This window comes from Rhea pennata, chromosome 8, assembly GCF_028389875.1.
Source record: "Rhea pennata isolate bPtePen1 chromosome 8, bPtePen1.pri, whole genome shotgun sequence".
In the NCBI taxonomy this organism is placed as follows: Eukaryota; Metazoa; Chordata; class Aves; order Rheiformes; family Rheidae; genus Rhea; species Rhea pennata.
In genome coordinates, this window is record NC_084670.1 from 7907383 (window position 1) to 7933873 (window position 26491).

The following is a 26491-nucleotide window of genomic DNA, read 5'->3' on the forward strand; positions in this document are numbered from 1 at the left end:
CTTTCATCTGAATAACCAAAAGAAAGTTATGACAGTTACTTCTGATAATGTTTTCTAATTTATTGTTTTTTCTTCTCAAAGGCTGCTGAAATGCTAGAGGCTTCTTTCTAGTAGACCAAAGAATGTTGGCCAAGGTGGCGGGATCTTTGATAGGCTTTTACTTGAAATAACTATATTTTTTTTCTGAACTACACCTAAATAGTTTGAAGTTTGATACTATTGTGTTTTGCTTGAATCCAAGTTGATTATTGAAATGTGCACGTTATTGTTGCAAAACTTGGGAAAAAGTTCATTTGCTAGAATGTCCAATTGGACTGTTTATTCTGATGTATTTTTCTCTGTCCTGAAAACGTTGTGCTGCCTTTCTGGCTGAAGAACAATTCTTGTAGGCTTGGCCAACTAAGATTTGTCTTACGAAAAAAAAAAAATCTTTTGCAAGGCTGGTAGTGTTTTGGCAAATTTCTGGGTCTCTCGTTTGGTCAGTTTTTCTCTCAAATACTTACGCTGTTTCTGATCCTGAAATACTTTTGTTCAGAGCTACTTTAGGTATCTCTGCTTCCTATGGCATTATTCAGGTAGACATACCCAAAATATATTCTTATCCTCCATGAAAATGAGTAGCATGCAGACTTTTAGGTCTTTTGGGTTATGTTGTGGGGAGACTAATTGAAGAATAGCTGTGTCCTCCATTTCTCCAGGGTGGCTTGCAAGTCTTAAACAGTTCATTACTGTTTTGTTACTGAAAATGTAACCTGGAACAGATGGATCTCACAAATCTACAAGGTTGTTTTCATTTGGGATTGGCTTTGAAGAAAATTCAGCTTTGATCTTTTGAACTGTGTGAGGTTTAACAAAGATAAATGTGAAGTCCTGCACTTGGGCAGAATCGTCCTCAGGAGCACGGTTAGGTCTGACAAACTGGGGCGTAGCTCTGCTGAAGAGGGCCTGGGGATCCTGGTGAACAGCAAGTAAGCACGAGGGAACAGCAGGCCCTGGCTGTGGTGAAGACAAATTGTGTCCTGGGCTGTGTAAACAATAATATAGTAAACTAGTCAAGGGATGTGATTATTTCACTCTGCTCAGCATTTATTAGGCCACACTTGGAATATTGTGTCCAGCTTTGTTCCCCCCGGTTCATGAGAGACATTGAAAAACTGGGAGGATCCAGCAGAGGACCAGGAGAGTAATGAGAGGATTGGAGAACTTAATAAGTGAAGAAAGTTTGAAGGAGTTTGGTTCGCTCAACTGAAAGAAGAGTAAACTCAAGGGATAGTCTTCTAACACATACAAGGTAATATGAAGGTGGAGAGAAGGTGGAGGTGCTCTCTTCAAAAGAATGGATGGTGCAAGAGGCAATGAGCACCAGCTTCTTCAGGGGAAATTCCTGTCTGGATACAAGAAAAAAATATATGATGTGAGAACTGAACGTTGGAGTAGGTTGCCCATGGAAGTGGTGATATTTCCCTTGCAGGGAATATTCAAGACTGATGGAGAGGGCCCTGGATAACTTGGAGATGGTATATGCAGCTTTCTGTAAGTGTGGAGATGGGGGAAGCCAGTTGCCACTACTCATGGCTGTTTTCAAGATTGTTTGAAGAATCTTGCTGCTGAGAGATACTCCATCTGCAGATACAAACTCTGATATCTGTTCCAATAAACTGTTTCTGATAGGTAACTTACTAGTTTATTCTCTACATTCTCTTTCTGAAATTCTAAATCCTATTTCCCCATAGAATAAGGGTCACCTTTCCACTAGGTCTTTAAATTTTAAATCATCTTCACTACATAATATCAACTACATAATAGTTGATAAAATTTGTGTTTGTTGCATTGAGGGGCTGAATAATATTTATTGTCTGAGAAAAATTCTTACTATAATTTTTCATATGTTTACTTTACAGTGCCACTTTATGTTTTGATTTCGTATTTGGTCTCATGGTACTTCTCTTGAGGGATATGAAGGAAAGTTGTACACTCTTCCATTCTAGCCACAGCTTGCTTGCTTTCATTCCATGTGCAGTTTAAAGTGCCAAGTTTCAAGTGCTGCTTCTCTCCTAAATGCTATAGAGTAATTGTGCAGTGTTAATAACTGACATTTTATCTCAGAAATATGAATTATAATAATTTGCTATGTACATTATGATCTTTCAAAATAAGGACTTGAAAAAACAAATTTTTTCCTGGTGTAATACAAGCACCCTCAACTAAAATTACATCAGCTTCTACTGAGAGAATTTGACCTCAATTCAGCATAACCTGTTGTAATCAACCTCCGTCCTATAGGAAAGACTGGTCGCAGTTTTGAGGTTTCCATTACTAATTCACCCATTCAAGAATAAGTTTTACTGACATTGGTATTTTAAAGCATAAGGCACACCAACAGTGCTATAGGCATAATTCTTTGTAATCTTTTACTGTTTTCTTCTTTTGCAAGAGACTGACAATTTGCTTGCTCTATTGAGACAATGCTTTTATCTGCTTCTACTTCAAAACTATGTCTCATAGACATGCTAGTTATTTTTATCAAAAATTACATGTTCGTAAAACTCATTAAAAGGAGTTGAGCTTAAAATTAGTAAACAAGGACTGACTCAAAGATTTTTGCTTCAAGTTATCACTTCAACATTGCTTCCAGTCTCTGCTGAAGTCTTCATATAGACAGAATCTGCAAATCAGAACATGACAGAAATGACTTCTCTGTAAAAGAGAATACTATATTGGTAGGATAAATCTAGGCAATTCAGATCTGTTAAGTACACTTTGACATGATGTGCTGGTGTCATGATTCTACCTAGATTCCGTCTAGACACATAAGAGTAAGTACATCAGGGAGATTTTCTTTTTAATGTCCCAACAGAGGTAGCAACAGGAACCACTTTTCTTCCTGGGAATTATTGCAGAGGCAAGTGATCTTCCCTGTCTTCACTGGAGGCAGTTCTTGCAGGACCACCAGTATCCCACTTCCTCTAAAGCACCTAGCTACAGATAGTCATCACTAGCTAACTGTAAAGTGGTCTCTTGTTTCTTTGCAGATATGTAGGTTATCTACCCTCCTAACTGCTCCCTTATACTTGATGCTCAGCTGTTACTCTGGGCTTTCCTCCAAACCAATTGCATGTTTTGTCTCATAGCAATAGCAACTTGTGTCATGCACCTACATCACTCTGTAACCCGGTTATCACAGGAGAGTGCTCTTGGCACTGTTTTCAAAGCCATGCACCCTGAGATATCTCCCACTCAACAGGCTGGCACGCGTTACTGCCTTAGCAGTGACAACAGACCCTCTTGACATATCTAGAAAAGTTTTCAAGTCCTCTTTGCTGAGCTTGTTCTGATGACCTTAACAGCTCAGGGTATTTGAGTGCCTTGAAGAAGTATAACCATATGTCAGTCTCCTGCAGCTTAAGACAATACAGGACATGTAAAGCGTTTCTCCCGCTGCAGAGCAAACACATTCATTTTCTGACAAAAAATGCTAATACCACCATAATAGTTTACATCAGCCATAAACCTGTTTAAGATACTCCATCTCTGTTAGTAAACAGTTTGATCATGGTCACCCTCAGCCAGAGGAGACCTGTGCATTTTCCAGGATCTGGGACTTGGAGATGTTGAACCATTTTTTGCTTCATGATACGCTTTGCTCAGAATATTTCAGTCAATCAGTGACCTTATTTGTTAATAGATTTTAGTGCTGGTTCTCTCACCAGATACAGATTTTTTTTTGTTTGATATGAGGCTTGTTGCTTGTAATGTTTTCTAGTAACCATTGCTTCTAACACAGTTCAAGAGCTTTTCTCCTTTGTGGTTGACATTAAACAGTCAAAATCTTTCAAAAGCCTTTGTTAAGGTAATTTTGGAGTTTTAGCTTAAGTACATTTGTTTCTTTTTCTCAAAGGCTCCTTGTTCTAGTTCCCGACTTCCCTCCACATTGTAGGTATCTGAAAGGCCTGGCCAGGAGGACATATCCAGAGGATTACTTTGCATTGCCTACACTTGTGCACATTGATAGCAGAGGTTGTTTAGTCCCCTTTACAGTCAGTCCATTTGTATAGTAAGTTTGATGAAAGTATGCCGCAGAATTGCCTTGGACCAATTTATATTCTAGCAGAGTTTACCTTACAACCATACTCTGCTAAAAAGCTTCCATTCTTGACACTTTAAGAGCTTCATCTTAGAATTCGCTTGGTACCATCATCAAACACTGTCTTGTGACAGAAACACCTCTGAATGATGTTTGGCCAAGCCGCTCTGCTGCCTCTTTTTGCTTGAGCAGGCTGATTCCTCTTCCAGGAGTCCTCATAAAGGCTACGTTTTGGCACAAGATAGAAGCCTTGTTGTAGTCAAGGAAGAGAGAAAGAGAGACCCTCTAGATTCAGTTGACAGGAGTGGCCTTATTTAAGTACTCTACCTCACCTTACAGAGGAGACTTAGAATATTCATTTCGGTGGCAAGAAGTTATAGAAAGACCACATTTGCTTCGTGTCCTGCTGAGAGAAGCTAGCAAGAGCTATTATCAAAGACTCCTTTTCTCCTCAGTCATTTAGTAGTAGCAGCTTCTTTTATCCTCTGCTCTCAGAGAGCAGAATAGGAAGTGATAATCTCCTTGGAATACAGCAGACACCTGTTTGATAAGTGGTAATTACATTATTCCTGGAGGATTATCACTGTGGTGCTTATTTCTTTTGTAATGAAACTCCACTATATAAGCAGACCAGAGCTTCACTAGAAGGTGTATGAAAATCCATTACAGTAGATTGAAGGTGTTTGGGACTCTGTAAACAGAGTTTCGTTTTGAGTAAATGTATGGTAAGTGAACCTGCCGTGGAGTAGCAAGTGAAAGCTTGCTTAATATGTGAGTGAGAATGTTTGCTATTGCAAGAACTTAACTTGGGTTTTGTTCTAACTGTGTGCAGAGACTAATATAATATTCTTAAATGCTTCTTCTAGTTTGTGTTGTTTAAGTAATATTAAATTGATGCATAAATAACTTTTTAAATGCACAGAATGGAGCTAATCTGGTCCTCTCTCTCTCTCTTTTCTTTTTCTATTTCCAATAGACCAGTGATAAAATGTAGAACTAAGAAATATTAGATGATGAATCTGTTGTAGACAGATGACTTCAAATACAAGAAGAACTCAGTTTCAGTAGCAGTCATTGGATTGAATTCCCTTTTTAAATGTAGGTACTGCCTGCTGGTCAAAACCCAGACAGATTTGCAGCTTGGCAGACTTTCCTTATGACATTTAATAAAACAGTTCACTTAGGCAACTCAGTCTTCTCATTTCTAAGAGGAGGCCTGAGATTTAATACTAAACTTTCATAAAAAGAAAAGTAGCTACATGGCTTCAGCTGGATTTTGTTAGAAATTGGCCACCTCAGTCTTGTTTGATAACAGAGAAAATCCAACCTAAAATGTTGGGAAGGATTCATATTTATCAAGTTTTTTGAGGCCTTTGAATAGAATGACACTTTATAAATATGTATTTTTTATTTAATTATTTTTAGTCTTAATATTTTTCTTGCCTCACTTGTAACAACTACATAGCAATGAAGTGCGTTCAATGCATGGCTTTAGTAAATGAATAAAATTAATGCATGTGCCCCAACACGACAACTTACCATTTATGGATATGTGTTAATACGTGTATTAAATAACTACATTTCTAGTTTTGACCTTTTTAATTTAATTGAGGAGGATATATGTGTAGTGCCTTTAATCTTGCTAGTGGAAAGAATTAAAAGGATTTTTCATATATCCCAGGTAAAGGAAGCACTGAAAATGAGAAACAGATATCCATTTCAGAAGGTCATTTTTAGAAGTCAGTAACACCATGTTTTCGAAAGGCTAGCACTGCAAAAACCTGATTCCTTGAGCAGTGACAGGCAGGAAGAAGAGGCAGCACAGAAAGCCTCTCAGTGTTTGCACCATTTGTTGGAAGCAGTGTTGCTAGCACAACTGCTTGAACTCTGCCAAGGAATTATACAGTGCTGGAAACCTGTCCAGGCACTCTTCTGTGCCCCATCCAAATCACTGTACGATGCCATGAAGTAAATGGCATCCCACCGTAGTCCAGAAATGTGCCAAATGGTCGTCTGATACTCTTTGTGAATGCAAAACAGTTTCCAGGATGTGTCCTTGAATATCTGTGCTCAGTTGTGGTCAGGGTGGATCAAATTGAGCGTTGTTTTTTTCTATTGCTTATAATTTCATTTTGCAGTTGTTCTTTACCTTAAAAATCTGTTCAACAATTTTGTATCTCTTCTGAATAGTGAAAAACAGTGGGACAATTTGGGACCAGACCTAGCAGAAACTATTACTTTCTTCCATGGCAATTTTCTGTTTACTTAAAGAAAATATCAGAAACCTAACAGACACTTTGCTCCAGCACAGAAACCAGCAAGTGAGGCAGGAAAATGTTATTACCTTGATTGTTTTTCAGCATTTAAGCTGTGAAGAATTTTGAGGGAAAGAGACATAGGCAGACAAATTTACCCTGTTCAGTATTTTTTTTGCAGTCGTTATGAGAACATCCATCTCAAGTCAGTGTAGCTGGATTTTGCACGGTCACCAGCAGACTGTCTGAAGTAAGAGCACGCAGTGTCATAAAATACCATAATCGGACTGAAGAGCATGTGGTGATGGTCCTCAGAGGGGTGATGGATCAGGGGAAGCTGATGCTTTCCCACATTTCCAGGTACTAGAGGGATTCTCGGCATTTTCCCTGTAGATCTTTTCTTTTGTTTGGCTCAATCCTACTCTCATTTAGCGACTCGAAATGGGCATGTGTGCTTTGACTCCTGGTGTTCTTTGTCACCCGGAGGCTGTCGTGCTCTTGTTTGGTCCACACCGAGAAAAGGTTTGGGAATCCCAGTTTATCTATGAATAATACTGTATGAATTTTAGATGTTGTTTTGATGAAAGAATATTTATTTTCAGTTGCTGAGGCATTCAGGGGCACACAGTGAGTTATGATCTGTCCTGGGCGTGTATGTTTTGTAGATCAATGCTCATTCACACAGGTGTACTTATTAATAAGTTCACTTAACCAATTTACATGAGTAAGTTTTAATCACCACGTAATTAGTGAAAGCATAGCCGAGGAACGGGAAATTTGGGAAATGTGTCATTATTTGCATATCAGTATAAAGCAATTACTAAATTAAGGAGTGCACGTTGTGACAAACACGAAGCTCCTTTACTGTTGCTTTGTCAGTGCACATTAACATCAACTTGATGTGAAAGCCTGGCTTTCTCTGCATGAACGAAAAATCCTAAGGCAGAAGTACACAATGAATCGCCCAGATTTGGAGGCTGGCGCTCTGAATTGCCTTGGGGTTCAGACTGAGGGAAGAAAAAACTGATGTAAAAGACCATTGAGAAAACGTATCACTGGAAAGTAATTAACTCAAGATCCACAATTAGCCCCATGGTCCATACTTAACTGTGTTCCAGGTCTTTCAGCATTTATTTAATTCTGTTACCCTGTATTTCAAATAGCTGCGAATGGCTTGGCAGATTTTTCATCCTTTTTAATATTTACAGTTTTTGTCTAACAAGAGTAAGCTCTGTAAGTGATCGTGAGTATTTATTTCAGTTTCTCAAATATATTGCTTTCTTACTGGAATCTGTTGTATGAGTAAATATTATTATTCTGTTGTTTCTTTTAAATTTATTTGAGACTTGAAGCAACATTTAAGTACTACTGTATCTATTCTTCTGCTTTAATTCCTAAACTTGCCTAGCTAAGCTTAATCAAATCTGATAAACGATCAAAATGAGGGACCATTTTCTCTTTCATTTGGCTATCAAACGGGAGTGATAGACTTTACAGTAACCCGACTGGTGATTAACAGTAACCGTAGCAAAAATTGGAGTGTGTTCACCCAGCGAGCCAGAGCTGGGTGCTCTGGGAGGACCTGGCAGAATTTAGCTTTAAGTCTCTTCAGAAACTCTTGATAATGTTTGGGGGAAGTTTGATTTATCCTTCTTGTTGACGTGGCTCCACCGTCTCTCATCTGGTGCCTGTCTTGAAAGAACAAAATGCCTCCGTTACTGTACCGTGGATTCCTCTGCGGCCTTCCTCGCTTCCACCCTTGCAGGCTCTTCATCCACAAGCAGCGTCCGGAGCATCTTCTCTGGGCTGCTGCCTTCGGCACATCTGATCAAGAATTCCCATGGCCGGGCCTTTGTAACGGGCAGCAAGGGGTAAGATGCCTACCTCTAATATGCAGCCCTCTGGAATGGACTTTGGAAGATTTTTTGGAAAATTAAGGCGAGCAATCTCTCAGTCCTCCTGTGGGGATTTTACCAAATTTTTTGAATGTGTTAATATTTGAGGTCCCATTTTCCATTCAGATCTTTTGGAATCCGTATTTTAACCATATAGCATTCCTTCGTTATTTTAATCCTCACTATAGTTAAATGCTCCACTGTCTGTTAAATGCTCCACCATTAAATGCATCCACCAAGGTTTTTCAGAACATCCCGAAAATCCTTGGAATGAATTTCCTGCAACCTGTGTTGACAGGTTTAAATTACGTACTCCGACACTGTTCTTGTGGCTGGATTAGAAACTTCTTTTTTTTTTTTTTTTTTTCCAAATGAAACCTGCGATAAGTAATTGTCACAGCGCACCAGTACAACGCTAATTTGAAGTGACATGTCCAAACTGGCCCTAGTAACACGAAGAAGCCGAACAGGTGTGAGGGGTGGATCTTCCCATGGGCCCTGCTGAACTTCTAACAGGAGAAAAATAGTAGAAAAAGTGAAATGAACCTTGAATAAAGCTGTCAGCAGTAATTATCTCAACAACACTTTGTGAGGAGTTAAAATAAGCACTGCTGATTTATAACCTGAACACACTCCACCCTACAGATTTTTTTTTCCATCCAGTTAGTGTTTAAAATGAAACGTTGAATACCCATCAAGACTTAGCTGTGGTATTGAAGATGCATAATAATAATGTCTTTACCAGATGAAGTTGACTTCAGGGTCTGTCAGATTTTTTAAACACTTCTATTTATTTTTATATTTGTGCAATAATTTTATTAAAAGCAATAATTTTAATAAAAACAAACCTCTAGCATACTTGAGTGTTTTTTTCAGCTAATGCTATTTTATGTCAAAAGACAAAGCGTTTAACCTGGAATTACGTCTATTTCTTACTGTTTTCAAGGAGGGATAAGGGTTGATGTTGTAGACAGGCTTTAACTGGTTGATTATTTTTCTTAATTATGTATTATACTCCAATAGCAATATCTCATTTACCGGCATAGTCTGTAGAGAACTGTTCAGTTCTGTATAATAAATTTCTCTAATCCCAAAGTACAACCCCTCTTGTTCTTGTAAATCTCAAAATATTCTTTTGATAGACTTCTTTTACTTTAATGTAACTTCGTTTTACAGTGGGATGTGTGCTCATTTTTGGTATGAAAGCACTGGTTTTCTGTATACAGTGTGTTTCAGTATGAAAAGAAGTAATCCTTTTACAATCTGTTGCTAAAGAAAGTATTTCTTAGCTTTGAGGAAAGAGAAAAGCGAAAGATAAACTTTAATTGGCAGAAATTCTTTAATCCATCAAAGTTTAAAACGTTGCTTTTAGACATGGACATGCATGAATTCTCAAATCTTATATTCATTTGACTTTGGAAGATTAAGTACTGAAAACAAGACGGATTTTTTTTTTTAATCCATAATTAGACAGTGTTAAATGATGGGTTTTGAAAAGTGCTGAACACTTATTTGTTCCTGAGAAATTTAGTGAGGGTTTGGTGGAGCACAACAGGCTTCCCACGCATTGGTGCTAGTGCTGAGTTAAGCGCTGAAAACCAGAGCCATGGTAAGAACATCCTGATGTGAAGGACCTCTCGTGTCATAGCAGTGTCTTTCTGGAAACCATGGGCCTCTGCGTGCCATCAGAAGTAGCCTGAGCTGCGTGTGAGCCCACCGCTGCCTCTCCGAACGGACTGGCTCTTCAGCTTTCGGGACTCCATGCAGAAAGAGCAAGGAGCCATCTGATCCTGAATGGCAAATCCTCAAAACCTGCGAAGGGATTGTAACACTCTTATTTCCCCTCCCTTCAGTATTCATATTCAAGTGCTGTGCTGGGTGCATTTGGAAACCATTTTTCTCTTGAGCTGTTTGTGGGTTGGAAAACTGCCAGCTCTTAAATGTCAGGGCTGGAAGCACAGCTTCCCCAGCCATCGCTCGCTCACTCGGTCTCCCATCGCTTTTACCCATTGATTTTTCCCATATGCCACATTAACTGTTATTTCCCTTTCGCCATACAAATAACGCTTGCTGTATGTGTTGGTTGTATTTCAAATTCTCACTTCCTTTAATCTCAAAAAAGATAGGTTACAAAAGAAAAATGGAAAATGGGAATGCTAGTGAGCTCGGAGCAGCAAGGTCAGATATCCTTGTCCAGAGCTCGAGGGCTGAGCTGCACCTCCACTGCTCACGCGGTGATGTGACTGCGTGTCACCTTGCTGCGACGGTGAGCAGCCGTCAACGTGCAGTGAGCAGCAAGCAGCATGACTTATCTTCTATGTGTTTTAAATAGATTGTTTGATAATTTTTTCCTGTGTCCTTCTGGAGAGTAAAGGTAGGTGGAACTGGTCTGTAATTCCCTCATTCACCCTCAGACTGTGATTTGGGCTGACTTAAAGACATGAAGTCTGAGGCGTAGGTCTGTGCCTTGACCTAGCCCGTCTGGAAAAATATTTCTCTCTAATTTCCCATTTTGCATAGTTAGAATGGTAATTTTTTTTTGAACAGGGAACCTAGTTAATCTCAGGAGGAGAGAGAGATGGCATCTTGTTAGACTAGGAGAAAAGAACTTGTTCAAATTCTTCTGAGATATGCCCATCAAGAGGAAGGGATCGGCAATGATGAATATGCCTTGCAGACCTCTGAAATGAAATCTGCCTAGACCAAGAAGCAAGAGAGTTTCTCACTTACTGCAATTTTACATACCCTGATTGAAAGGACAGAGAATAAACTGGACCCAGAGATCTGGAAAGACTTCTTTGCAGGAGCTGAGCTATTCAGCTGAGAAAGTCTAGATAAGTGATGAATCATTTAATCTTGTTTATTCATTGACTGTTCTTGGTACCCATGAAAGAGTTTGATTTTTATTGTATGTTGCTTAGTATCCAGACTCAGCTACTAGTACAGTACGCATATAGAGTTTAATAGAATAACTGGGACAAGAATGATCTTTCTCACACTTTCTCAAAAGGCCAAGCATGTTTCCTAGCTTCAAGGAAAGGCATGCATACCTACATCTGTAGTGTTACTGACATTTATCATACCCTGGCTGTTAGCTTATACTATTAAGAAAACATGCCTGATCACTGGATAGCAAGTTTAATATGATTAATGAAATGGTTTGCAAAGCTCCTTCCTAACCTCTCTATCCTTAATGCTCCTGTTACCTAATGAGGGGAAAACAGAATCACAGTAATCACTGCAGTAAGATGAGCGTCCAAATCATCATGGAAGTGAAATTTTCATAATGGAGATTCCTGCCAGTCATTGAGTGTTTTGCTCCGAGCACCTCTGATTATTTTGAATAACTCGCCATGGTGTGTTATGGAAAGTGCTAAGTCATGTTTATTTCTTGTACATTAGCTGTGCATAGGTGAATAAACCAGTATGTTAAAAAACTAAGTAACTCCGGTTTCGAGCACAGTGGAGGGGCTGTCGTACGGAGCGTTCGAGTCGGGGTTGGGTTTCAGTCCGTAGGCAGCAGTGCTTTCGTTTCTGGGGAAGAGCTTCTCGAGTGACGTACGCTCGTTATTAAAGCTCCGTGCGTGCCCTGCAGCCCGATACGCGACTTGTAAAAGAGTTCTTGTTCAGCGGATGACCTTCTGATTTATAAATATTATTTTGGGATCCCATTCTTCTGTTTGCTTACACTTTTCTTTTTTTCCTAACACAGCAACACAGCTAGGCAGTATTGACAAGCTAGTTACGGTCAAAGCGCTAAATAGTGTTCATAAATGTTAGTTTTCAGAGCTGGTGTGTGCTGGAATAATATTTATTATTGAGAGCAGTTAGATGTTTGTAGCTATGATAAATTTTACTTGTTACAACAGCTCGGTTTCATGCAGTGTTTGAATAGCCAGGAACTTTGAACTTCTAATCTTAATTAATTAGGTAATTCTTTTTTACTCACAGTGACTTAAGCACTTTTAATAATACTCTAAATGTTATTCACATAGAGCCGATGTTTCCAGAGCAAAAGAAATGTTTTTAAGTTTCAAAATATTTGCATAATCTCTATAGAAATTGAACTTCACTGAATGAATAATAATATTTTTGGTATATTATATAAAATATTATTATATATTTAATTTTCTTTTACTTCTTAAGCAGCCCTGTCTGTACAATGCCGTACTGGATGTCTAATGATAACAGTGAAGGCATTAAAAGAAACAAAAAAAAACCCCAAACCTCAAACAGCTGCTGGGATAACGGAGAACTGCTACAGTTGCTTGTGTGGCTCATTTATCCAGCCAGAGCTCCGTGCCGTGATACGGGCTAACAGCAGATTTATCTGCCTCCCGAGCAGATAGTCTCTGGCCTTCGTTTTCATCTCGCTTAACAAGGGGGAAGCGGGTGTTCCCACTTCACACCAAAACCGGTGTGGCTGCCCCGCACGTGAGGCGTGGTGCTGGGACTGGTGGAGCGGTGCTCTGGAGACGCTGCCGGACGGACGGACGGACGGACGGACGGAGGGGAAGGGCGCTGAGCGGGGTGGAGCACCGCCTCGTCCTGGGCTCCTGTCGGAGCAAGCGGAAGTCGGAGCCGCCAGCCTGGGAGGGTTAGGGTTAGGTTTAGGGTTAGGGTTAGGGTTAGGGAAGCGGAGCGGTTTCGACGCCGAGTCGGAAGAGCCGGAGGCGTGAATTGTGCGCCTTGCGCAGCCCCGCGCCCCGTCTGCCCTTGCACTCCGCCGTGCGGTCCCCGGCCGCGCGAGAGCGACTCTCCTGGGGCGAAAGAAAACGTTCTGAAAAGTTGGTGGCTTTTGAGTGTTTCCACAAGCAACCCTACAGGTTCAGGAGCTGCTGGTTCGGGTGATCCTCCCAGGGCTCAGCCAGCGCGTTCGATGCTGTTGAGAAGGGACTTGTGTCCTGAACTGCAGTTCATGTGCGCGTCTGATTCACCTGTAGTTCATAGCACGTGTGCAACTTGAGCAGAGTTGCAGATTTTATTATAGTCGGGCTTTGTTTATTAGTAAAAGATAACAAAAGTATTAATTAAGCTGGTGGATTATTACAGCTCGCGCTCTTGCCATGAGAGCGTCGTAGGTAATTGCACTCGACCTGTGTGTCATCTTTAATATTTCATTTGTTCCAGAATATTATTACTCACTTCCTTTAAGGTGATAGCTGTGCTTTTCATGCAGCTAAACTTCTGTTTAACCTCGCTGCGAGCGTGTGACAGGAGGCTAGTTCGGGCAGGTTAACGTTCGTTTGGTAACTGGCTGCTTAATCAGCTCGCTCCGACCTGCAGCAAATTAAATGCTTGGGAGTTTTAGCAGGCAAGTGGTGAAGTCGTTCCAAATTACGTATAAGACGAAGCAGGGTATTTCCAGTGCTTATGGCAGTAAATGAAGTTTCGGCCTTATGATTTATTCTTGGGTTTTGGTTAAAGATGATTTGAATTTAGTTTGGTTTACCATTTTTTTACTATCTAATTAGGAGGATGCTGTATTTGTGAAATGCGTAATCTAGGTGTCTCATTTTGTGCCACAAAAGCCATCGTTTCTGTAGAATCTAGAAATCTAGAAAAATGATTTTTGTCCTCTAGATGTTTCTGAAGGAACCATTTACTAAAAACAGCGTTTTGAACCTACAGCCAGAAACGTCCTTCCACGAGTTGGTGGGATTTGTACAGAATCAGATGTTTTGTCAGGTTCAGATTCTGCAGAAACTGGATTTGTTGCCAAAACGAACTGACTATGTTAATTTAAGATCTGTTCATATTGTAGATTTAACCCCACGTCCTATCAAAATAGGGCTTAGGTGCTGCAGAAAATTGTGTTTTCTGAACCTCGGAGTCGCTTGGCCAGGTGCGATGTGCTTCCTAGAGGAGGGCAGTAGGCCATGTGTACACTGCAGCTGTATAAAGAAATGTGTGAAGGATGCTCGAAATAGCAAAAAAAAAAAAAAAAAAAAAAAAAAAGGAAGAATTTGCACAACTTTTTGGAAGGATATTGGAAGTTCCTTTGATCGGCAGAGAAGATACTGGGCCGCATTTTTATTTTGCCTTGATGTTAATACTGTAAGCGTGAGCCCTTTCCTGGCTATTAGCTAAATGCTGGACGCATGCAATGAAACCAAGGAGCTTTGTGGCTGCCTTCAAAAAGAAGAATTTTCAAAATTTCCAGCTCAATGAATACTATTATAGTTTAGCTTATTAAAGCTCCAGCTGTACTTCACGGATCCCAATGTCCTCACTGTCTTCAGTGGGAATTTTCCCACTGAAAATAGTGGATAATTATTATTTTTAGTCATAACCATTAGTATGTTTTTAAATAGTATGTACAATAGCAACTCCAAAGACTATTTCGTGTTTGCAGGCATCAGAGCGTTTTATTTTTCAAATGTTTTTTCCATTACTGTCTTCATTTCCTCTCTCACTAATTTTAAGAAGTTTAGATTTAGGCAGACAGCAGTAGGAGAGAAGTGCTGTTTCTGTTGGCACGAATATCCTTTCTGTGCTGACCATAAGTTCACTAGTGTTGCTGGGTTCATGAGAAACATAGCATGTGCCTTTGATATTAATAATGACTAAGCTGGCGATGAGTAGACATTTTGATTTTTACTGTTTCTGATGCTAAACTTTTTTTTTCAAGATGATTAAAATGTTTTTGTGAGATAACTGTTTTATATTAGTTGCATCAGAACCTGTCATCTTTACTTTAACATCTACATATTAATTAGGAAGAAAAATGAATTGCATATACTTCATCAAGGTCTCCCGCTGTATAATTTGCTGAATTTTTTTTTACATGGGGGAGAAAAATAGTCTCAACGTGAAAACAAGTCAAGTAAATATGGTAACATGGTTAGGAAGGTTTACTGATAAAGTATCTTAAAATTTTATGAGAAGTTAGCCTGAACTCTTAAAACACTCAGAGAAACAAATCAATAAATCTTCTTTTTCATTTAACTGCATGAGGTACTGCTCTTGTTCTGGTTTAAACCTAGCAAATCTACAAGTAACCGTTCAAAGTTCAGTCCTGACTTAGGAGAAAATAACAGTTCAAGGCAGTTTGATGTGCAGTTCCATTTGGTTTGTTTGGATACTTCAGATACCTATAAACTCCTTTGCTGTAAGCTGCATAAATAGCTCTTGTTACCTGTTTTTTTTCTCCTGCCACTGTCTACAGTCCCTGTTTTGTCATCTGCTGGGCAAACAGTCTTTCCTGAAGGCTGTACATAGTTAACATAAAAACAGCAACAGAAAACCTCAAATGCTAAAATTTGATATTGCAGCTTCATGAAATTAAGTCTTAGCATTCCACACCTAACAGAAAATACTGCAATGTGTTAGCAGTGAATGTGCAGTAATAGTTATTAGATTTTTGAATATTTTTATGTGAGGAATCATTTGAATTTTCCAGGCTTGTTTCTTTATATCTGTATAATTAATTCAGACTTCTGCAATACAGTCTTTAATTTGAATATCAAAACAACCTGAAATAGAAAAAATAAAAATGTGAGAATATTGCATTAATAAATAATCACTGCTTTTCTTTCATAGATGACTCTAGCTGTTTCGGGACTGACTTTTCCTTGCCATCGACTTACAGTTGGAAGAAGATCTTCACCTGTACAAACAAGGGAACAGTCAGAGGAGGTAAGAACATTTTTACGTAACAAGTAGTATGCTTCAGGAAGAAACAGGGATAATCTTATTTTTCACTGGTCACTGTCCCTTCTGTTGTCAAATATGTCTGTACATGTACATGTAAAAGGATGCAGCTTACAGTTCTTGTAACGTGTAATTGTAACAAAGAAAGGAACTGGACAAATGAGTTACCTACAAAAAAAAAGCCATAGTAAGTATTGAAAAATATCCAAGTCCTAAATTTGTATGGGTTAGATTGCAAAAAGATGGGAACTTCTCCAAGTATACCAAGGACTGTACCCTACTATGCAAGTATTGCTAAAGTACATTCTGTTAGTAAAATTATTGTGTGTTCTTTTTCACTCTTTCTTATGTAGTAATAATTATTGGTAGTGCCCCGAGGGGGAAAAGCAGTTTTAATTGTAGATAAAATCTGGTCAAATCTGTGATACTATGTGTATATACATAACTTGCTCCTTAGTTATTTAATAATCTATTTTGTCACATACTATTGCTCTGTCAGCCAGATTTCTGGTAAAAATTAGAAGTCTTACTAATACTATAAAACTGTAAACTTAAACGCAGTATATCAAGTGTGTTTTTGAAAATGAGTAAGTGTTTTTCAGTATATCTGTATTTCGTATTTCGCTAAAGATGATCTATGTAGTAGAGGCTTATGGTGTCTTTTTGGTTTTGTTTTTTAGCAATGCACTGATGTTCATATGGTTAGTGATAGTGATGGAGATGACTTTGAAGATGCTACAGAGTTTGGAGTTGATGATGGAGAGATGTTTGGAGTAGCATCGTCTGCCTTGAGGAAATCGCCAATGAGTAAGAGCTGAAAGTTAATTTACTATAGATTTTGCAGCACTAGTGAAAGCAGAGGGGCATAATGGACAAAGAAACAAGGAATTTTCTTTCAATAGGGAGCATCAGAATTGTTCAGTCTCGTGTCTGATGGGTATTTCAGAAGAAAATGCTGGGAACTTGTATAGTTGGCAAAAATGAAGTCATCTTCCCATGGACAAAGTTTCTTCTTAACCTTATGCTTCTAGCTTGTAGCTGAAGAATGATAATTTGACTCTGAGAAATGATGATCTGTGACCAAATGTAGCTGTATATACTTGCTGTCTACATTTCTTCTTCCCTGTTGATGAATACTTTTAACTATTTACATGTAACATAAAAGAGTTTCTTTTATCACAATGATTATGTGATCTTATAAAAAGGGAATAGCCATCAGTTACTCTCTGTGCACTATTTTATACAGTGTTTATTTTAGGCCTGGGTCAGTGTTACTATCTTACAAATTTTTTGACTGCAAATTTATGTCACTGTAAAGGTATGGAAATGTTTCTAACATTATGTATAGCAAATTAAAAGAGGAAAGTAGCTAGCAATACAGTGTGTCAAACCTTTCAAGCCAGTCCTATCCCTCTAATGTATTAAAGGAAGTACTGAGTATTAGCTCTGAACAAGTGATTTATCACATTGCCCTGGAACTGAGGATTTAACTGTTTGGAAAACCTGAATATATTCATGGGTGTGTCTGGAAAGTCCATGTTGCTCTGAAGATTCATGGCTGATAGTCTTTCATGAAATTTATATAGCATGTTAACTACTTAGTAAACCGTCAACACAAATCCACAAAACAAAGTGAGTGTGCACATTAAAATCCCTTTCCCTAAGGTTGCATTTCTCTCTCTCTCTCTCTCTTTTTTTTAAGTGCCAGAAAATGCTGAAAATGAAGGAGATGCCTTATTACAATTTACAGCAGAATTTTCTTCAAGGTAAGACTAGCCTGTTGACTGTGAAGGAGACAATAAAACGAATGTACATATTTTCTTATGTAGGCATACAGATTTAGGCATGCAAATCTAATCTGTTTTAAGCTAATTTGGTTGAGGCAATTTAGGAAAGAGAATATTTCTCAGTCCAAGTTAAGTATGCCCAGAAAGATGATAAGGATTCCAATTATAGCAATAATAACGCTTTAAATTTGATATACAGGAGCAGAAAAGCTGAAGCTGATTAATATTAAAATCCTGAGTTGTAGTAAGTTGAGTTTCCTCAATAGTAAAGTGGTTGGACAATCATAAATTACTACTTTTTATAAATACAGAACTGCTGCTTTTCATAACTTTATTACTGCAAATTATGCATTTTTAAGCAGTTGTCTTACTTCATTAGATAGGTGGAAGCTGCTTGGCAGCCAGAAAGTCCATGTGCTACAAACTAATGCAAAGTTTGTCTTCTGTTTTCAATCCTGTGTGATGGAATGTTTATTCACATAGGTGTATATATATGGGATGCGTTAATATGTAATATAATAGTCTTCGATTAACCTTTAAAACTATAATAAAGAGAAGCAATAAGTTATGATTGAAAAAGTATATAGAACTTCAAATGTCTGTTTATGTAAACAATTTTTTATGATAAAACGCATAAGGCAGCTGTTAGTTTGAGCTTTTGAATGTCAGTGGACGTATAGCTGTTAAAGGGCAGAGGGGAAATATTCAGAAGTGCAGTACTTCAGCTTTCTAAGGATTTAGCCAATGCATCATATTAGGGGAATATGTGAAGAGCTAGAATGTTGAAATTATTTCTCTTCGCAATTTTTTATTAATTGCAAATTTTACCCCCAATAGATACGGGGACTGCCATCCTGTTTATTTCATTGGATCGTTAGAGGCTGCTTTTCAAGAAGCCTTCTATGGGAAGGCTAGAGATGTAAGTGTATATTAGCAGTGCTTTATTTGATTTAGAGGAAAAATGGAAACTACTGTGAATGCTGTATTTTTCTTATTTTTAAAAAGGTAAACTAAGTTTTGGAGTGGTCTTTCTACTGCAGTAAACAGTTATACTCATTTAATTGGTTTGCTAAAATATTTACCCTGAATTCTATTGAAATGACAGTGAGTATGTCAGGCTTTCTAATTATTCGGAGTTTATTTTTATTAGAGACCTTCAGTCATCAAAACTACATTTTTTTTCTCTCTCTCTTTTTCTTTTCTTCCTGAAGTAATGCTGTCCTAATGCCAGATAACACTGGCTTGGCAGTCTTGTGGTTGACAAGTTCAAAGTTGCATGTTGGTGACTGCTATGAGGAATGGCTAAGGGAATTGTAAATTTAAATGGAAAGGTCTCTGAAATACAGTACTACTTATTTCTTTATACAGCCTTTATTTGCCAAGTAAGTTCCAGTATGAACGTTTTATTATTTAGTTTTTCTGGCTATTCAGCCAGACATCTCAGGTTTCTGTTATTCCATACACAGTTGTCAAATCAGTATTTTAATAAAATTAGAATGGGAATAGTTTATTTAAGTTTTGGTGACATGAATTCACTAAGGAGAAACTCAAACCCCTGCATAAGTAAGCATAGATAAAGCTGAAACACAAACAAGAAAATTATGCTGTTTAAATTTACTTGTTGTTATATTTGATTTTAAAATGATGAATGTTTTGGCTTCCCATAGTTATTCATATTGGAAGGAACAGGATGTTATGATAAGTATGGTTATGAGTAAGATTATGTAGATAAGTAAGATTAGGAATCTGCACTAAATAGCTTAAGTTAACACTTACTGGATATATTGTGAACACAAATAGTTTTCTCACACTCGGTCTGGTGGATACTTTCATATCTTTATGTGGATTTCAGAGTATAAATTGCTACAGAATATTCAGTGGGAAAATATTAATTTATGATAACTCATTAAAGTAATAAAAAGTAAATAAAACTCAATGAAGTAATTGAACTAATGCATGTTAAATAAAACTCAATAATTAAATTAATGCATGTTCAAAAGAGATCAGATGATGAAGTGAACATGAAAAGTGCTTGAGTTAGGAATTTCTCTTTGTGTCATTTCATCAGAAATGATTAACAGAAGAGGCTCCATTACAAGCTTTCATAAATATTATTTGATGCCTACAAATCCATTTTTAATGCAGTACAACTACTTAGATTTTTAATCCTCAAAGTAGTTCATGTGCTACATGTGAAATTCCTGTCACCTTGCATTTCTGTTGTTTTGCAATGGAGTCAGACTAGAACCTCATCAGGATAATATAATATATTTAGGAAAGTATTGTTTTTATGGCTTTTTTCTTTAAAAATTTTTTGCAAATATTGACTTAATTTCAGAATCCTCCCTTGACCGCAGAACTCTCCCACCAAATGACATTATTTTATGTAACATCTTAAATTTAAAGCAAAGGTACAAAAAGTATAAACATCATTTAGTCTTACTGTATTTCTTCCTGCTATGAACAAACATTTTCCACACTGCCTCCTGGAATTCATAATTGAGAAAAGGGACACTTTATTTTATGTTTTTATAATTGCATTTCATAAAATAATTGAAAATGTATAGTAGTTAAGAAAAAGCTAAAGAGAAATTGCAACCTGTATGTCTTATGCTCTCATTTATACTGTGGTGGGCACTTAATTTTACCAGGGCAACAGATGAGCTTCAGGCACCAGCATTCTTCACTTGAAGTGAGAAATTGAGTTCCAAGAGTAAATAAAAACAAGATTGAAAGTTTAAATCCTCTGCTAGGCTTTTTGAACTTATATACTCATTAAATGTTTATTGGAGTGGTGGGATTATGAAGGATTTGGGTAGCTTCATCAACTGGTATATACTTAATCACTAAGTAAAACACTACATTTGATAGAGTGTTTCTCACGATGCCACACTCAATCCATCTTAATGAAAACCGCTTCAAACTGATTTAATTTGAGAGCACTTGGCAGCCAGAGTGCTCAGAGATCTTAGCCTTTTCTTGACAAATTCTCAGTGCTGTCCAGAGCAGAAGGTGCTCTCTGCAGTTCAGGTCCAGTGAGACAGCCATCCGTTTTGTATTTAATTTGCATTTGTGATAATTTTTCCTTGCAAATAACCTGTTATATATGCACTTGGCGGCTTCTTACAGAAATAGTTTCATTCTGGTTATCTTAAGTAAATTCACTTGTATCAGAACATACATTTTAAACACAGAATATGGATTAAAATTCTTGTAAGAAAAGTAGGTGTTCTTCAGTTAAATGTTAGTGTCTTTTGTTTCCACGTGTTAGAAAGGATAGTAATTCCATAATTATTTGGTAAAATGCTACTTGAAAAAGAAGCTATAACCTTTTATAAATTTTAATAGTTATCTGTTACCTGTGTGTTGTTCAGCTTTCATTATCATGGCCTTTTGTTTCGAGCCTCTGTATAGTTAAGATTAACTTATCGGATGGGTGTCTATTTTCCTTAAAAGCAGCTGCTGCCATGAAAATGCCAGTTTTAGGTAGGAGAAATGGAACGAGGTCGAATGTGGCACTACCTTAAAAGCTGTTCGTCTCTGAACTTGACTTTCTTTAATAAATAAATAAATAAAAAGACAGATACGCCTTACTTCAGGTAGCGATTTTAGCCCCAAATTAAAATAGCTGGAATACAGAGCCCTCCCGTTAACAGCTGATGCCCTTGGTCACTGGCAGTGAAATCCCCAGTTACAGCCTGCAGCCTGATAGTTCCGACCGCGGGGTGGCAATTTCCAAGGCTTGTTACACATCTAACACGAGAAAAACTTCTGGTTATTAATTTTTTTTCTTTTTTTTTTTAATTTGGTCAGGAAGACAGAGACAAGGGCTCATTGCAAAAACAAATTCTTTCTTTGTGAAACTCTCACTTTGCTTTTTGTGCCCCTTTGAAGAAAGCACTTCTCCGACGTGACTGCCCACGAAGCGCAAACGTGGCTGTGCCATGTAAAAACAGCTAGAGCAGATGCCATGGGAAAAACCTGATAACGGGCAGTTTTTCACGAGGTGTTTGGAGGAGGTTTCTCTCTAGCTGAAAGCAGTTTGCTTATGTGCTGTGTTTTGAAACTTAGGGATTTTATCCTCACTTAGACCGGTATTGTTATAATGCTAGTACCTAATCTCTGTCTTGAATCTAATGAGGCTGTTTACTTGATTAATACTGAACTATTTTCTTTTACCAGAGTTTGTTTGCCTTTTCGTTATTATAGGTAATTGCTACTCTTTTGTTATGAAAAGGGGTAAAGAAACCTGCTTTACCTTTTCAGTAGCTCTTATTTTTACGTACCTCTGCCAGATCCACCTCTGCTTCCTCTTTCAGCCCTTCTGTCCACTGATTTTTAATATGCGAAACATCTCTCTTAGCACAGGTTGGTATTGTCCCCTCAACGTATATTCCTGCATACTGAAAATGAGCCATGTTTTCCTTCTCTTTGAATTCTGTCTTTTAGTTTAGTGGCAGATTTATTCCTCTCACATGCGAGTTCTTTGTTTCCTGAACACCTCGAAGGAAGATTACTTCTTGGCATGTTCAGATAAAAGCTTTTTCTTGTCTCTTATCCAGTGCTTTGCTGATTTCTGCAAGCAGTAGCAGAATATTCTTTCATGCAGGGCTACTTAAAGTATCATTTTTATCTGTGTAATTTATGAAACCTTCCTTCAGTGTTGTTTTAGGTACTCTTTTAAATCACATTCAGAAGAGAAATTTGAAGTGATAGAATCAAGCTTGTCTTTCAGATCCTATTTTATGTAGTTGGTGCAGACGCCTGGAGAAAGGGAGCTTGTTCTGGATCCCATTTGCAGGACTGTTCTTTGGTTTTGTCTTTGTCATCTTTTCTTTCCTGGATGGGTGCCCTGGCCAGTACGCTGAAGTCATAGTCCCTCTTAGGACCAATTTCAATTTATTCCCTAAATGCTGTGGAGCAATGCAAAGGAGTACAGCTGCACCAGCACTGTTTCTTATGCCTCCAGGCACATTTTAAATCAAATTAAATTGCTGCTGCTGCATTTTATGAGAGGCCTGATCATACAACGTGTGCTAGATGTGCTTTGAAAATAACCTCTTTCGTAGGGGGAACCAGGAGGTTTGGTCCAGGGGACCTAGATGGAGAAATGACTTGTTTCCAGATCCCAACTGAGTGTAAATGCAACCTGAGCACCAAGCCCCACGGTTCTGTTGAGACTGTAGAGGACAGGAATAGATAAGAGTAAGTCTAGATACTCACGAGAAGAGTAAAGCAGCTACAGTAAGGTTTTAGGTATTAACAGATAAATTCCAGTTAAATCTCATGTTAGTCACCTGCATTCTCTTTCCTGATATATTTGCCTGATGTATTTGCTGAGAATTCTGTCCTTTCGTTCTTAAATTAATTCTGAACTCTTGGATCATCACCATTTATAAATTTTGACTACTACATACTAGCTTAATCATCTCACTGTTTGACTACAAACCCTTTATATGGCTTAATCCTTCATATCTGAAAAGTTAGTCCTGGCTGCAGGTATCTCTTCAGTGCTCTCTGTACTTAAAATTACATAGTGGAAGTTTATTTAGGTTGTCTAAAACACAGTCTTTTGGGTTTTGTACATACCAAATGTACATACCAAATGCATGAACATTTAATGACAGTGAAGAATTTTTCCAGGATCTTAGCCTCATATATTTTGGGTAATTATCTCTGCCTAAAGGTTTGCTCCTTCAAATAAATGTCACTAACTTTCTACCATAAATATTGTAAAGTTAACAGTTTTTAATGGTTACTGTAGTGAACAAAAGTATTTGGAGCCAGTGATGTTACGTTCACAGGTAGAGAAATTTTTATTAAGGGCTTTGATATTTTAATTGCAAAAAGGACAAGTAAGAGTGCTATTCAACTATGATTTTATACCTCATTGTAATTTATTGTACTTTTTACTTTCAGTACTAAAGGCTTCTAAAGAATTTAGGATTTCCTAGATCAGTGATCCTGCTTTGATCCCTTTTCAAAGTGGAGTAAATTTGGAGGTATAGCACCGTGGTGAGAGAAGGGTTGCATTCTGCCCAGGAAGAAGAGGCTGTGTCCGAGCTGACTGTTCGCACGGTCTCCGGGATTACCTTAGAGAGGTGGATCAGATTGTTCACTTCAAAGGCTTAAGGATGTGAAAACGTGTCCCTTTGTTCATTTAAATTAGCTCTCACTATGTAAAACTTGGAAGAAAAAGGAAGATCTCGATTCATTAGCTTATCAACTTGAAAGAACATTCATGCCTCTAGCAGATGTAACATAGTGAACGGTTTTGTCTCAGTCTCTACTTGAACTCCTAAACCTGAGATTCAGACATAGCCATGCAGGTCCGTGGCTTTGCTCACCCCTATGGTTGTATCACTATTCTCATTCCATTTCATGTTTTTAGGTATCACTGACTTATTCATGTTGTTAGAAACTGGCTGAGAAGTTTGGATATCTCATTACTCATTAACAGTTTAATCTATCTAATTAAGATCTGTTTTTCTTTCTGCTTCAGTGACAACTTTTCCTTCTTTTCTTCTCTTTCCGTACCAAATGCGTTAACTCTTCCGTAGCCCCATCAAATGATGCAAAACGCAAACATCGACCAGTTGATGGCTCAGTATTTTGGTACATAGCAAAGACCTTGAACGTGCTTCCATCTCACGGGGGGAAGGACAGCGTGAAGGCGTGCATCCAGGAAGCCGCTATGAGCGGAGCAGGCGCGCGGTGCGAGACTGTGGCTGGGAGGACCAAACCTCCTGCCGGGCTTGACCCTTGCTGTCCTGCGCGTCCTGGCCGCGGGCCATCGCCGTCTCGCAGCGCGGCAGGGCCGGGCCAGCCCTGGGGCCGGAGGGGTGGCAGCGCTTCCCCACCGATACCTGGGTGCGAGGTGCCGGAGCAGGGGCAAGGCAACCCTCTGCCGCATGCAGCCCGCGAGACTGCACAGTCCGACCACAGCAGAGGTTTTCAGAAAAGTTACTCAAGAGCTAGAGTTTCGAAAGTGTTGAGGTGTCCAAGCTGCTGAAAAGGAGTTAGTGCCACTTTCAGGTGGCCCTTGTTCCTTTGAGATAAATGCGACTTAGAGCTTAGAGTTAAAGCAGTATCTTAAATCCTGTTGACGTTGATGAGACCTTGACTCCTGAGTGTGTTTGTAAACCCAAACCCCTACGGCCAGGTTGCTTTGAAAATGCCAGGATACGACTATCTGGTTTGAATCACCCGCGTGTTATGAAAAATGCGTCTCTTGACGGTTTAAGCACATGAATGCTTTTGGAAGGCCAAAAGCTGTTCAGCGCTGTGAACCTTTTCCGTGTGTCATACCTTCCTAAGGGCTCGCAAGAGTTCTTCCCTGCTGGGCTTTTTTCTTTGTTAAAATCTTATACTAAATACCTCTCCACTTCCTCCCCCCCCCCAATTAATTATATTTTTGAATACACAAAAATACTGGATTTCTGTTAGTAGCCTTCTTCTATGGACATCAATACAGTTCAACATTTTAGTAGAGCTATTTTATTAGTATTGACTAAAAAAAAAACAGATTTTTTCCTGATTTCTCAAAGTCTTGAAATAACAAAAACACCCTGTTTATAAAATATATACTATCATAGGTTAGTAAAAAAAACCAGAACAAAACAGAACTCCAAGCCATGAGTCTTTTACACTAATGCATTTTTTCCAAGCAAAAAATACTCCCGACTTCTGTTAAGATTTTTCAAAATCATGTGTTTCAGCTTCTGTCCTTGCCGCTACCTCTTTACTTTTGTCCTAGCAGTATGCCTAAGCCTGACCTTAACAGTTTGGACAAATTATCAGATGCAGGTACAATCTGTTTTATAGGATGGACTTTAGTCTTTGCATGCCGTGATTTGTTGATGCAACAAAAAACCCCTACATTCACTTATAAAGTAGTTCAAATGTAAACATCCATTGTTTGTGTGCCTGTTTTGTTTACCAAAATTTGTCCCTAAACCTTTAAGCTTAAAACTGTACATATTTTGAAACATTCGCTTGTATGGAATCTCATATTTAACAGTTTCATGGGGTTGTTTCTTTGGAACTAAAAGTGTTTCTCAAGAGCCTTTTTTTCTATCCGCTCCCAGTGAAAAGAGGAGAGCAAAGCCATCCGCTTACCACAAAGCAGTGCCACCACAAAGGAAAGATTAAGGGTTTAGAGAGAGGTCAATGTGGGTTTTTCTCTAACTAAACACTTTCCTAAAGTTTCCTTGTGGAAAAAATAATGAAGTCATCTCAGAGTTTTTAAAGAATTTTTATTTCTTTTTCACCGTCTGCATTCGCTTGTCTTCTCAGCATGGATGTTTAATCTTTCTAGGCTTTGTGAATTGGTCCAAATGAATAAGTGGTGAGCTGTCTCTCTAGGAGCTAGAGGCTTATTCTAAGGCCCTAATCACTGAGTAAACACATCTTTGCCCTCCCTCTCTTACAACTGCTATATAATAGTTGAGATTCTAGCACAGTAACCTGGATATTGCAGGGATCGACGCTTTGAAATGCAGAATGGCTGATCCTCAAAAACAGACAGTGCCTGATCTTCCCCTGCCTCTTTCTTCTTTTTAAATTAAATATCACCACCGAAATGCTGTTTTATTGCTTGATATTGTGCATTAGTGCCCTGGATTTTCAAGTTTAGTTTCAGTCAACATTGTGGGCTGCACTTATATGGAACTCTGCATGTTAGGCTTATTAGTGGCCCCTCCTGGCACATGTGTACTTGGGGCTGAAGAACATTTAAATTAAATTAGACAAACATTAATGAAAATTGCTAATCCCCTTTCCAAAGTCTAATGTTTAAATGTACTCCTCTTTTTTTAA

At 38.4% G+C, this 26491-nt stretch overlaps 1 protein-coding gene across 1 annotated transcript in view; it reads left to right on the forward strand.

Moving 5' to 3' along the window:
* The window catches only part of FAF1 (Fas associated factor 1), a 172854-nt gene that overhangs the window by 95814 nt on the left and 50549 nt on the right, over window positions 1–26491 (forward strand). Inside the window, exons 9-12 of the mRNA XM_062581391.1 lie at window positions 15777–15872; window positions 16568–16694; window positions 17590–17653; window positions 18512–18593. Of these exons, the coding sequence (XP_062437375.1) occupies window positions 15777–15872; window positions 16568–16694; window positions 17590–17653; window positions 18512–18593 (369 nt within the window). The remainder of the gene's footprint in view (window positions 1–15776; window positions 15873–16567; window positions 16695–17589; window positions 17654–18511; window positions 18594–26491) is intronic.